Raw genomic sequence first — 15,147 nt, forward strand, 5'->3', positions numbered from 1 at the left:
CCACTAGAGGAAGGAGGCAGGTAGTGGGTTTTTGCTGTCATATGGGTGGCAGCCCTCTTGTACGGATTCCTTCATCTAAAGGTAGAAGATACAGAAAATCAACCTTTAAAAAATGATAATCAACTTTTGGAAAATGATTATCAACTTTTTAAAAATATATATTCAAAGTTTCTTTGGTTAAGTGGTATGATTCTATTGGAGGAGCTAAAATTTCTTATAGTAAACAAATCTACATACATCTGGATTGGCCTGAGTTCATCTACTGATAAAGAGTTTGTAATCTTGACAAGAGGTCGGTATTCACATCTTGTAGGAGATAGGCCATGTACATCTAGACAATCCTGAACTGCAAAAGAAACTATTTCCATACATTTTATTGACATAAATATAATTATATGTAATTATTATTCTAAAATACATTTAGATTGTTGATTCTTTATTATAAGAAATCATGACATATATTGGCTCTTTACATACCGTTCCCATAGGATATATTGGTTCACTGAACCATACAGTCTACTTAATTCTTGCATGAAAACCATACAATACAACACCATATCTACCTTGCCTTAACAATAGTTATATTAGCAAGGGCTACATTATCAGAGTTATGCATGCAGAAATACAGCCTATCATTTGACAATCTCTTCTACTACACAAAGTTAACTACAAGTGTCAATAGTTTGTTGTTATTCATCTACATTCTACAATTACTTTCTCATCTTTCTCCTCTTTGTTCAGGGGTCAAGCCTCCTTTTCCACAGCTTGGGCAGCTCACCAAGCCAAAACCTTGACAATCATAACACCTGCACGAAATAATCTCAAACAGTTTAACATTTGAAATCAACCTAGCAGATTATCCATTTTAAACTATTTTCAAGAAACTGTAAAAAGACTTTGGGCACTTACTTCCACCTCTCGAACATGTTACCATTCTTCTTGTTTTTACCAGTACCCTGTGTAAAAATAAAAGTATGCTCAATTTCTCTGTTATTGCACATCAATTTTTGTGCATAAAACTAAAAATAGTATTTTATTCAAAAAGAATAGTATATTTTGTTTACTGTCATTGCATAGAAAATTTATTTCAATGTCTTTGCAACAAGAGAAGAAAATCAGTAATGGTTGAAATATTTGACGTTAGAAGTCAAACATCCAAAAATTCAAACTGATTGTTGTATATAAAAAAGGCATTGAATTATGAAATAAACATTCCCCATTACAACCCAAAACCTACATACAATTTTCAAAATCTCATTTAGTGTTAGCTGGTGTAAATAATGATTGTGAACTCAATCAAACTGAAGAAAGAACAATGGAAAATGCACCTTGCAGCCAGGGCATTCGATGGCAGCCTTTCCTTTGCATTTGCTACATCCTCTTGAAACCTGTAAAACGAAAAACCCACATAATTTTCACACAATTCAAGAGAGCCCACGTAGACAAAAATAGCATAAATCTGACACAAAATTTAGTACATGGGTTTCAACAATTCATTGATATTTCTTCATTAATGTACCAGTTTTATTCCTGGGATTCCTCTGAATGCTGAGGTAACAAGTGATATTTTAACGGGTTTGGGTTTAGGAAATGACACAGGGGCGCTCCATGTGACCGTCCTCCTGCCATCTGATGCACAAGGTCTGAGAGGCGTTGAAACCAAAGGGAATAATGATGGGGAATGACCCGTCCTCCATAACCCCAGCTTTACCATCTTCACAAACCTCCACAACCCCAAAAAAACCCGATCTTTATGTGGGGAAGTTTTTATTGTTTATTGTTTAGAAAAATGCATTCACAAAACTCTTTAAATAAATAAAGACCATGGAATCCTGATAGGAAAAAGCCTGATCATACATTCTAAAAGCCTGACACCCTTTAGCCTTACAATCCTTATGTCATTGTAAATTATTGCTTATATTATGACAAAACAATAATTCGTCTTTTAAGAGATAATTGGTATAAATGTCCAAATTATAATCCGTGAGGACCTCCTAGAATGTCCTCTTGGAAAGCTGATTTGACAGAGAGCGATTTGGCAAAAGTACAGATGCCATCATCAAGGGGTCTACCATTACCATCAATGTCTCTAGCATTTCTATTTATGTGGAGAACTTATGATATGTGCCAACCTTAAAAGGTTGCATGTTTTTTATTTATAGTCATGAATAATTGAGGTTATTACTGGGTGATCTTACATTCTCATTTAAATATTTGATCTATTGTTAGTTAGGAAGATTTTGTGGGGATGGATTTTAGATTACATGTTCAGTTTATCATACATTTTGGATTACATGTTGAGCTTATCATACATTTTGAGATTCTATTATACAAACTAAAACAACTTTAAGCCTTATCATACAATCAGTGTCATTTCCAAAGTTTTGTTTGAAAGGACTATACTTTTTAAAAGCTTGAAGAATCACCATAAAGATTCCATCAGCCACAGGATTAATGTCTAACTCACCTAAATCTTGTGTAGCACACTAAATCAAAGATCATGAGAATCCAAAATTGCCTTTATTTTCACATCACAATTAGTATAGAATTTAGGATTTGAGAATTTTGGGAAGCCTATAACTAAAAGGAACTGTAACATTTAGTGGTTACATGATAGAAGAGCTTTTAAGAGGTACATTGGGTAGGTAGGGTCTCTATGTTGGAGATTTTGTCCAAGCCTTCTCTTGTGCAAACATTGATATAGACAAGCTACTTATCCAAAATATTGTACATATAAATAAAAGGATGTGGATATAAAATCAAATGTTCAAATAAATATCAAATAAATTATTAATTTAAAATTATAACTGAAACTTTATAATTTTAGTGTAGATCTCATTATTAAAATATTAGAAATATATATTTAAGATGTGGAATTATATATTCTATAATTGATTTTATGATTTAAATATGTACATGTTCTTAAATTCACTTTTTCAAGTATAGAGTCAAACTATAGACATGTATTTAAAACTATCTCATAAATATAAGTTGAGATAGTTTTTTATATTAATAGTTCATTTCAAATTGGTATATAAAATTGTCTAAGGATAGGTGGTGTTTGCAAACAACTCTAAGTTAGAGCTTTAGATAGACTAATTCAATAATGATCAATTAAGGTCAAGAACAACAAGAAAAAATACAATGTACCTCATGGATGGTGATGCAATGTTAACGTGGATGATGATGCAATGTTAATGCAATCATTTTGGCTTGCTTGCAAATTGATTCATAAATGTCCTTACTAGTTATGTTATATGATTATTCATCCTACTATGATTTCTAGATGGACAAATTCAATGATGGTGAACCAAGGTGGAGAACAACGGGAAAGCATGCAAGATGTTCGAAGTGATGATGGAATGTTGATTTAATCTCTTTTGTCCACTTCCAAATTGATTCATTAATGTGTTTCCTAGTTATGTGACATGAATCTTTTTTCATAAGGGTTGGTTTCTAAATGCACCACCCTAGTGTGTTATTTGAATTTTTCACATATTAGCTAACTCACAATGATTAAATGAAATAATTGATGAATGTTTGGATTTTAAATGCACCACCATGTTACAGACTTCCATTTCCACAATCTGTGCAAATTTAATCTAATATCTTATGGACTTGATTGTGTGTGATTTTTAGCATCAAAATTTTGGATCACACTGTGATTCATCTCTAGGATGTTAGAGTTCATAAAGTTCGATAGAAAAATATGATGCAAAAAATCACACAATCAAAATCTAGAAGCAGTTAGATTAAGTTTCTATTGTTTAGGAAGTTGGTGCTCACTTATGTTGGCACTCAAAATTGAAGCACTAATTTTGAGTACCATTCTAAAAACTGAGTCTAATCAAGCCCCTATTAGAGCTTTTCATGCATATGTACCCGATTGTCATTTTGAGGCCTATGATGTGTTTCAAGTGTTTAAAACCTTTCATTAGTACATGCATATGATTCATGATGACAAATTTCCATTCTAAGTCATTTTGTGAAGTGTCATTTTGAGCTTTCGAGAAATCTGCATTTTTACTTGAGTATCAAGTAGAGTTCAAAGGGCTAGTTTGCATTTGAATATCTTGCACCCAATAAAGTTTCATGGCTTGCCAAATTGGGAATTTCTAATGTGCATATCATAGAACCTATGTTTCAAATTTAAAGTCATTTTGATATGTTTTGACAAGGTTTTAGATCCCTCAAAGTTGGGTGTTTATTGTTGTCATGCTGATGCACATTGCTCAAAATTTCAGATAGCCCTATTTGACAAATTATAACTTTGACCTAGTTGACCCTATTGAGAAATTTCTTTTTGCATTGCATTTTAGGGGTTACAGACTTTCTATGTTCCAATTTTCACCCTATGATGAATATGTTTGACCAGTTTGCAAATGCAATTCCAAAAGCAATTTCTAAAGTTTAATTGGTAACAGAATATGCAGCTTGATCGATAGCCTTGTTCAGGATATTATAATTTTGAAACTGTGATAGATGAGACCAAATTGATTGTACCATTATGTTCAAGACTAAAACTACTTCCAATGTGCCAATTTTCAAGTTTTGATGAATCTATTTACACACTTTCTTAGGTTCATTCCACTTGCAAAAATCATTATTCTGCTAATGTTCTCAATTTTGCAATTCCAAGTAGCCAACTTCAAACACTTGCCAAATTTTTCCAATTATTCGTCATGAGCCTAAATCACAGACTAATACTCTCCATGTGATAGTAAACCAATGCCCTAGATTTCAGACCCTAAAATGATCATATGACCTATTTTCAAAGCTAAACCCAAATGTACTTTTATGTTTTCAACATGGTTTTTTGCAGGATAGTTTGAAGTGAGAAACTCTTATAGTCAATATCATTTTACCTAGGTGTCATCGTCCAATGAACATTTTCAAGGTAGGAGTCTATTGACCAGAGAGTACACATGTCAGATTTCAAGGCCCAGTTAGGTGTTTTGCTAGCTTTTAAGACCAAGTTAGAAGACTCCTGGCAGGAAAGGGACAATCCCAAAAAAAAAATTTAAATGTTCAGTCAATGATAGAATTCAAATTTTATAAGTTTAATGGATCAATTAGATTGTCAGATGTTTGAAAATGATTTTTTTTAGGACAAATCCACTTTGGGACCCGATTGATGGCATCGAACTGAGATAACACATTAGGATAAAAGATTAGTGATCTTGTTTAGTGCAATATCTCAGTGTGCATATGGCCATTCTAGATCAAATGGGAGTGTTAGATTGTACACATATGAGACAACAAACAAAATAGTCAAATACATCAAGGAGGTTTTAAGGCTCACATTTGTTAACATTTATTTTTATAAGTGGCCTATTTTATGGAGCACATTGTTTAAAAAAATTCTCATAAGATGATGTATTATGGACTTCTCATCAGTAAGGTAGAACCTAAGTCAGAGCATACTTGTGCATACTAAGCTTCTATGAACATAAACATGTGTCAATATAGAAATAATTTTCTGAGGAGACATGGACATGTTGGTAAGGATAAAACCCTTGATTGATCTTTGTGAGCGCCATACTTGATAGAAAATGAGGGATTACATGGAGCCTTGATTTGAGGAAAATAACAGATGGGTGAAAAAGCATAGGTATTCAAGGGAAATAACTTCTACATGAAAAGCAAGATATGACCAATTTGACTTAAAATGCATTTGGACCCAAAAAAATCCTTCATATGTTGTCCATTGTCCCTGCATTTGATGATGGTTGCATAAAAATGCACTACAATATTTGGGGTCAAATTGCGATGACAATTTACAGCGATGGTGTAATTTGTGGTCATTTTCATGTTTTTTTTGCAATTATTCTCAATGCCATCGTAATACTAACATCAGACTCGTGATTGCAATGCCCTCGCGAGCATAAAACAAAAAACAAAAAACACGACAATCATTTTCATTTGTTTTGATTTTGGAGAGCTATGCGCAAAAGAGGTGGAGAGCCCCAAATGAAGGTGGTGAGCTATGAACATTTTTGTGGCCCTTATGATTAGTGAATTTGGTTGTTTTCCCTTGTGATATCTGCATTTCATTTCAGTGCCCTTGCTCTATGGTTTCATTGTCGTTTCATGTCCTTGCTCTGTGATTTCATTATTGTGTTCTGCCCTTGCTCTACGATTTCATTGTCATGTTGTGCCCTTATGATCTGTGTGCCCTAGCTTTGCAATTTTCTTTAAGGGTGAGAAGAGGTACGTATGTAAATGTTTTTTCTTTTCCTTGTAAACATGTATGTCTTTATAATTCCTTCTAAACATGTAGCTCTTTATATATTTAGAGAGATCATTTTCAAGGTGCTTATTACATATATGATTCAGTTGCATACATATTCTAGAATCCAAATAATAAAACAATAAAACTCACTCAACCCGTGTTAAGTGTCTTACCTCAAGATCCTACACAAAAATAATGTAGACCACAAAAAATGGGTTGAGTTCACAAGAAATTTTACAAAAACATATCATAGCAGATATTTTTATAAAGAAACAAGCCATAACCAGTTAAATGGGTTTATTTGCTGATTAGATGGGTTGATATATATATATATATTTAACTACGTTATGGCTTCTACAAGGGAATGAGCCTAATGATTATGTATATGTTCATGGTATCGTTCCTATGATATATCTCTGCATTTTGTTGGCATGCCCTTGCTATGTGATTTGGTTGACATGCCCTTGTGATCTTTGTGTTTTGTTGTCGTGTCCTTGCTCTGCGATTTCATTTTCGTGTTGTGCCCTTGCTCTACAATTTTGTTGTCATGCCCTAGCTCTTTGATTTTCTTCAAGGATATGTAGATGTTGGTTTAATTTCCTTCTAAATAGGTATCTCTTTATATCTCCTTTTGAACGTGTATATTTAGAGATCTTTTTAAGGTGCTTATTACATCTTAGCTACACAATAGAAAAATAGATCTAGCTGCATACATATTCTAGAATCCAAATAATAATAAAATAAAACTCACCCAACCCTTCCTAAGTGACTTACCTCAAGATCCTTCACAAAATTAATGCAGACCAAGAAAAATGGGTAGAGTTCACAAGAAATTTTATAAAAACATATCATAGTAAATTTTTTAGAAAGAAACTAGCCATAACCAGTTAAATAGATCTAGTTTTTGATTAGCTGGGTTGATTACGAATTCCTTTAGAATTGTCATCAGATTAGGTACAACAAAATGAACAATCAGCTATTCCTAGCTAGTAGGATCAAATATAGTTTTCCAAGGTGATAAAATTGCATATGCAAGGAATTGAAGAATAACTTCAGTGAAGAGTTGAGTGTAAGGAGTTGAAGAGGAAAGTTTTTCTTCAGTGTAAATGGCATAATCACGAGGCTCATTCCCTTGCAGAAGCCTCTACCACAATGACATTACCTCTAAACCATGCAAAGGATGTTGAAGTGGTTCCCAACCTTGAAACACTCTTATAAGCATTTGATACTTGAGATCATCGCAAGGAGACTGTGCCAATACTTGAAACACTCCTATAAGCATTTGATATTTGGACTATAAATTCTCAAAGACACTTGCAAGTGATTCCAATGTCTTAGTACCTACCACAACACTTTCCTAGATTCTATCCAGTGGCTCCTATAATATCCTCTATGTTGTCTAGTTGTTGTTTCTGTCATGTAGTCGCTTTCTAAAGTCACTCCTTGTTCTCTTTCTAAATTTGCTCCTCCTTTTCTCTCGTGCCTTAAATTTTGACTATCAAACTTTTGAATATCTGCCTCTACCTTATCTAAAATCAACTTCACAGTGTGTTGTAACTCTGGCATAGGTTTTTTATCATCGATAGATTTCATTTCAGCATTCAAGTTTTCAAGATTAGTCAACACCCCACTTGCAGACCTCTCATGTCGAGCACTTTTTGTATTATTTCAACACCATGTTCTTGCTTCTGAGCTAACAGTTCTTCGGATGCATTTTCTTGTAAAACATTAATTTTGTAAACTCTTAAAAAGTGCATTGTTGTTTTCATATATATATATATATATGTGTGTGTGTGTGTGTGTGTGTATGTATGTATGTATGTATGTATGTATATATATATATGTATGTATGTATATGTATGTGTATGTGTATGTGTATGTGTATGTGTATGTGTATGCATATGGATATGCATATGCATATGTATGTGCATATGCATACATGTATATATGTATATATGTATATATGTATATGTATTTATATGTATATATGTATATATATATATGTATATATGTATATATATATATATGTATGTATGTATTTATGTATATATATGTATGTATGTATATATGCATGTATATGTATGCATGCATGCATGCATGCATGTATGTATGTATGTATGTATACAAAGAGATCTCTTGGATTATGGATTATGGATTATAATAAAATATATATATATATATATATATATATGACATTAATCATTCTCCATTTGTTTTGATTGATTGTGGAGAGTTGCATGCGAAAGAGGGTGGAAAGCTCTAAATGAGGGTGGAGAGCTCTAAACGTTGGTGGAGATCAGTGAAGATCTAGGATTTTGTTTTCATTTCCATGTGACCTTCGTGCCCTTGATCTGTAATTTTCTTCAAGGGGAGAAGAGGTACCTATGTAAATCTTCTTTTATTTTCTTTCTAAACATGTATCTCTTGTTCATATATAATAGCTTTGGTCAGATTCAAGGATAACTTGTTATAATGTTTGTATGCATATGTGCATGTATGTATGTAAATCAGTTTAATATGTGAACTACTTTACATGCATACATACACACGTGCATAGTACTTGTGCTAAATTAAATTAATCATTCATGTCTTGAATTCACGTAAGCAATTATCTTTGCATTCAATCAAATTTATTCATACCAAACTAAGTATACAAAAATCTGTACTTATAGATTATATTATCTCTTGGTGATTAAGTAAAGATCTCATGCATAATATTGTCAAGGTAATGATCAAATGCATTCACATTAAGTCATAATAGGATAGAGTAGATGATCCATTTATGTTACTTCATACTTTTTTTTATTAAACATTTTGTTTAACATAATCAGTAATACTATAATTATACAACTACAGCTAGTACTCTTGTGTATTTTATTTAATCATATACATTTAAGACTATTATTTTTCTTAAAATTAGACTGTATATTTGTTATCACTAAAACACAAATATAGATCTCTGATAGTTATCTTTTTTAATTTCAAGATCTTCATATTTAACGTGAAGAGTTTCCACTAATGGATAATGGAATAGCCACAATGTGAAGCCATATAGCTCATGGCTTTTTCCACTAAATTAAATATTTTATTATATTTTTGTCCTTCAAAAATATTATAGGTGAATGTTCTTTTGATTTTTCATATTATTTATTAATTTATCACTTGTCATTTGAGGTAATTTTCCATTATGAGATAGAGACATCTATCATAAGGATGGACATGCCAATTTTGATCATCCCACTTTCAAAGTTGGTTCCCTTATCTGATTAATGAAACTACTTGCAACTGACAGCCTAATTTTTTGCAACTTTCCCTATCAACCATTCACCCAAACGAATCATCCCATATCCATAAACAACATCTGATCTTTTGTAAGTCCCTCTCCTCTAAAGACCCAGTACATGGAGCCATTATCATCATGAGTAGACTCACTCTCCTCAGACGAATTTAATCAAAACTATTCATATCAAATTAAGTATGCAGAAATCTTTACTTACAAATTATATTATCTCTTGGTGATTGAGTAAAGATCAAATACAATTTTACAAGGTGATAATTGCATATGCAAATAGATGTATGTATGTATATATGTATCTATGCATCTCATTGGCATGCCCTTGTAATATATATATATATATATATATATATATATATATATATATATATATATATATATATATGTATGTATGTATGTTTGTATGTATGTGTATATATATGTATGTATGTATGTATGTATGTATGTATATGTATGTATGTATGTATGTATATATATATGTATGTATGTATGTATATATATGTGTATATATGCATATATATGAACACATATGTGTGTATGTATATATACACACACACACACATACATATACATAAAGAGAAGCTTCTCTAATCACCTATTGGGAGAAATATAAAGAGATACATGTTTAGAAGGAAAAGAAAAGAACATTTACATAGGTACCTCTTCTCCCCTTGAAGAAAATTGTAGACCAAGAACTACTACATTTGGGCACAAACACCACAAATTATACTGCCATCACAATTTGACCCCAAATTTTTTAGTGGTGTAAAGGGCACAGAGATCACAAGGGCATGGCACCACAATGAAATCATAGAGAAAGGGCATGGAGATCACAAGGGAATAACAAAATGTAGATATCAGAAGGGCACAGCAACAAAATCCTAGATCTCCACTAATCTCCACCAAGGGCATGACAATGAAATGCAGAGATTATAAGAGCATGACAATGAAATGAAGTGATCGCAAGGGCATGACAATGAAATATCCACCAACGTTTAGAGCTCTCCACCCTCATTTGGAACTTTCCACCCTCTTTTACCCACAACTCTCCACAATCAAAACAAATGGGGAATGATTTATGTCATGTTTTATTTTTTTTGTTTATATCTAAAATCAACTTCATATCATGTTTTAACTTTTTCATAGGTGTTTGATCCTTGATAGCTTTCATTTTAGCATTTTCAATATTCAAGTTTTTAAGCTTCCTCTCCATTATATAGTCTTTTCCACCCTAAAAAAAACTTTGTTACTTCATTAAAATCAAGACTTGAACAAAGCCAATGATAAAACAAAGCCCATATTCTGGAATCCAAATAATAAAACAATAAAACTCTCTCAACATATGCTAACTGACTTAGCTGAAGATCCTACATAAAAATAATGCAGACTTGGAAAAATGGGCAAGAAATTTTAGAAAAACATATCATAGCGGATGATTTTAGAAAGAAATGAGCCATAACTTAGTTAAATTGGTCTAGTTGTTGATTAGTTGGCTTGATTACAAATTCTTATAAAACTGTCATCATATTAGGTACAAAAAAAATGAACAATCAATTGTTCCCAGCTAGCAGGATCACATACAATTTTCCAAGGTGATAAAATTGCATATGCAAATGTATGTGTGTATGTATGTATGTGTATGTGTGTGTGTGCATATATGTACATATATGTGTATGTATCTGTGTGTGTGTGTGTGTGTGTGTGTGTGTGTGTGTGTGTGTGTGTGTGTGTGTGTGTGTTTGTATTATGTATGTATATAGAGAGAGAGAGAGAGATCTTATAGATTGTGGAGATCAGTGGAGTTCTAGAATTTTGATGCCATGTTCTTGTGATCACTACATTTTGTTGTCATGCCCTTGTGATCTTTGCATCTCATTGTCATGCCCTTGTGATGTTTTTATATGTAAGTATGTATGTGTGTGTGTGTATGTATGTATGTATATACATTTATATACATGTGTATATGTCTATATATATGTGTGTATGTGTATATGTATGTATTTATGTATGTATATAAACAAAGAGATCTTGACACAATAGAAAAATAATAAAACTCACTCAACATTAGGCATGCCGTGGGTATTGTCACAAACTTTTAAACATAACTATATAAGGAGTGAGTTAGGGTGTATATAGATTAACCTTACATTAACTATAAACTACAACACAAAGGTTGTACTAGGGTATTATAGTATTGTAATTATAGAAAATTGCCCAATTCGCCTGAGTGGGTGTATGGTGGCGAAGATTTGTATTAGGTGAGTAAAGCTCATCAATGTTTATAGGAATATACTACATCAAAATAATTAGAAACTAGAACTACATATTCGTTAGAGTAAGTAGTTCAAGGATCTTGATCCTATGGATATGGGTATGTAGGTAGCCTAGTAGGCAGAGTATGCCTCCAGTGTGTAGACGCCTTAGACATAATTAGGTAGCACTTAACTATTTTAAGACATTATATGTTAACTTGCGAGGCTTATATTTTAAGACATTATATGTACCTTATGTACCTGGCTTTTGAAAATAGAAGGCTAAACTTTATGTTTCAGCATTAACTTGACTAGTCTATTTAGACCCATTGATTGCCACAAGATTTTAAACATAACTATATAAGGAGTGAGTTAGGACATATATAGGTTAACCTTACATTAACTATAAACTACAACACAAAGGTTCCACCAAGGTATTACACTATTGTAATTATAGAAAACTGCTTGATTGGCCCGAGTGGGTGTATGATGGTGAAGAGTTATATTAGGTGAGTAAAGTTCACCAATGGTTATAAGAATATGGCTACATCAAAACAATTTGAAACTAGAACTACATATTCATTAGAGTGAGTACTTTAAGGGTCTTGATCCCGTGGATACAAATATGTGGGCAGCTTGGTAGGTGGAATATGCCTCCAGTGTGCAGATGCTTTGGACATAGTTAGGTAGCACTTAACCATGTATGTATGTATGTAACTATTCTCTACTTAACCCCGCCTAATTTGAAAGATGCATGCGCAGAATACTTATAGGAGGATTGAGGGAAGACATTATATCTATTTCCTTATAAGATTCTTGTTAGTAATGAGTTCATTGGTCAGAAGGTTGTAGGGGTCTAAGGTGGAACAAATATAAAAAGGGGTGTGTGAAATTATTCTTATAGTGAACATAATAAAGGATGGAATTTAATGCACCATGGAGGTCCCAAATCTTGTGATTATCATTTTTTCTTTCAAGTATAGCCCAATCTCACCAATTTTTCTCCATGTCTATATGAAGACCAATATATGGAAAATGGAAGGGGTTGTATTGGTCTCTTATATGGGCATATCAAAATGCTCAGATTAGTGAATTAACATGAATGTGTCTTTTTCCTATCCTCCTAATCTATGCAAGCACACAAAGGATGGAAAATGGTGTTACAAATCTCCATTGTAAGAGAAAGGAAAGTGATAAAAATGAGTAGGTGTGAGGGGGGATGGATATTTGAAGGAGCTTGCAATCTATAGTTGAAGAGTTTAAGTTGAGAAATTGACCCCAGTATGGAGTTTATAGCAGAGCATTATAGGCATTAGTGCATTGAAGTAAAAGGTTGCACCCAATTTCATGATGAAAAGTGTTAAGGAAGAATTATCCCACATTCATAGTGAATGTGGATTTATTGATGTTTCAATGCATGCATTCTCAACTCATAAGTGTCTAGAGAGGTGTTGTTTTTGTTAGAAATGTTTAGAATAACTGAGAGAGGTGTTGGAGGGGGGGGTGAATCAGTTACCAAGGTCCTTAAGTACCATTTGAACAATTAAACATAAACACTTGTTCTTGTTCTTATCAAGTTGTTGCTTGGTTTCTGTTGTATTGACAAACCAAAATTATTGTTCCAAATATAGAATACTTTTCTGAATATAAAATGTAAAACACGTAAAGCATACAACACAAGTTTGACACTAGGATATAATTTGGAATCCAAATTTGGGAAAAACCACCAACAATATGCCACCATTTTTCCATTCTTTCAAAGTGAGCTTTTTTAGTAGCCAACCCTAATAAAGGTTATAATACACACTATTAAATGTCACCTGGTTAGAGGATTTAATTATCCTATTAGAAGTGGCCTTTTCACAGGACTTTGATCATTCTATTTAGAATTTCACCTTGTGAAAGATTTATACAGGCTCTTAAGTCCTTCAAATGACTGTTAGGTCAACCTCTATTAAAAGGATCTCAATACAAATTGTTAATAATTATTAGAAAGAAAATAATAGGGTTTTGATCTATATGATTACAACTCACTTTGCAAGTTCATATATTTGTTCGACTTAGGTATCGATCCCCTAATAAGCTCTCCATTGTCATCTTTGTTCTTCATTCTCTCGAAAACCCTTCAAGGAATCATTCTTCCCCCTTTAATAACACTAAGCCTTCTTGCTTATATTCTACTCATTAATATCAACAACATTTGTGTAAGCAATCTCCTTTATCTTTGCATTCATACACATACTCTTGTGCTCACCCTTTGTGCGTCTTTCATCCACCTTTCTCTGTATGCCTCTCTCTCATATGCACCACAATCTTGCACACACACTAGCACTCTCACTAGTTCATTCATGTCTTTACCTCTTTATATAGGAAATTCTTGCTTTGTAGAATTGATAGGGGCCTTGATGGCTTATTAATTCCTTTATATCTCTATCTAATTCCTCAATGGGCTTCATGTGCTCTTATTGGATTTTTGAAGCTTGGGATGTACTATTCGTCTATCTATCTAGACCATTTTCCATGATCATCATAGATCTTAGGGTTTAGAATCAGGTTCAACAGGATTCATTGTATCTTTCCATCTTCTTGATCTTCCTCTAGAAACTTCTCTGGTATCCATCTGTTGGGTCTTTACCCAATCCTCACCTTGAATTTAATGATCCAATTCATGAATCTTATCTTCAACACAATTTACATCTTCCAATAAATCAACTAAGTCAGTTGGGAATCGTGATTTCCTTGAATTTATCTTCAACAGTGTTACTCAACAATTACTAAGTCCTGACACACGATCATCACTTAACACTCGGTCACTGTAAATCTTTTTGGCTTAGCATCAACTCTCTTTCTTGGTTGATACTAGTGCTCAATCAATGCTAGATTTTCTTACTATGGCTTGGTTTACACTAGCATTACTCGACATTCCTTAACCATTTACTCTATTGCTCGACTTGGCTTAACTTTCTTGATATAAACAATTACTTTGTCTCATCAAATTCTAACTAATCAAATGTCCATTGTAGCTTCCTCTTCATAACTCAACCTTTCCTCTAGGTTTTATTGTTATGAGAAACTTCTCAAATCATCTTCATCAATCAAATATTTATGACATTTATATTAGGTGGCAATATGTCTTTTCAATAGATTTGATATCAATGACAAAACAACAATTATTACAATTGTAAGTTTCCAACAATCTCCCTCTTTGGCATTGATGGAAACACCTCTACATCTCAATATTAGCAATATCTCAATATATCAAAGGTATCTCACTTGGTTACCATACAATCCAAAAATATTTTTTCCCTCTAAGATAATAGTCTCTAGCTTTATGTTCTTAATCTCCCTCTCTGATATAACTCTCTTCT

The 15,147-nt window shown here is 32.7% G+C and overlaps 1 protein-coding gene across 1 annotated transcript; it reads right to left on the reverse strand.

The window, feature by feature from the left end:
• Positions 1-401: 401 nt before the first annotated feature.
• Positions 402-1,919, reverse strand: LOC149568807 (SSUH2-like protein). Its single transcript, XM_089821689.1, has 4 exons — positions 1,520-1,919; positions 1,329-1,388; positions 910-956; positions 402-806 (listed from the first exon to the last, which is right to left on the reverse strand). The coding sequence occupies exons 1-4, from the start codon at positions 1,712-1,714 to the stop codon at positions 719-721; spliced, it is 390 nt and encodes a 129-aa protein (XP_089677815.1). The 5' UTR covers positions 1,715-1,919; the 3' UTR covers positions 402-718.
• Positions 1,920-15,147: the final 13,228 nt, after the last annotated feature.

This window comes from Cupressus sempervirens, chromosome 3 (assembly GCF_028749045.1).
Source record: "Cupressus sempervirens isolate cs-2001-9-10 chromosome 3, ASM2874904v1, whole genome shotgun sequence".
NCBI lineage: Eukaryota > Viridiplantae > Streptophyta > Pinopsida > Cupressales > Cupressaceae > Cupressus > Cupressus sempervirens.

Excerpts from the sequence above, each read along its gene's own strand:
- LOC149568807 (XM_089821689.1), bottom strand. The coding sequence starts at position 1,714 with ATGGTAAAGCTGGGGTTATGGAGGACGGGTCATTCCCCATCATTATTC. Across the intron at positions 1,389-1,519 it reads GAATCCCAGGAATAAAACTG|GTTTCAAGAGGATGTAGCAA; the intron begins GTACATTAATGA and ends TTCGTTTTACAG. Across the intron at positions 807-909 it reads AACATGTTCGAGAGGTGGAA|GTGTTATGATTGTCAAGGTT; the intron begins GTAAGTGCCCAA and ends TATTTCGTGCAG.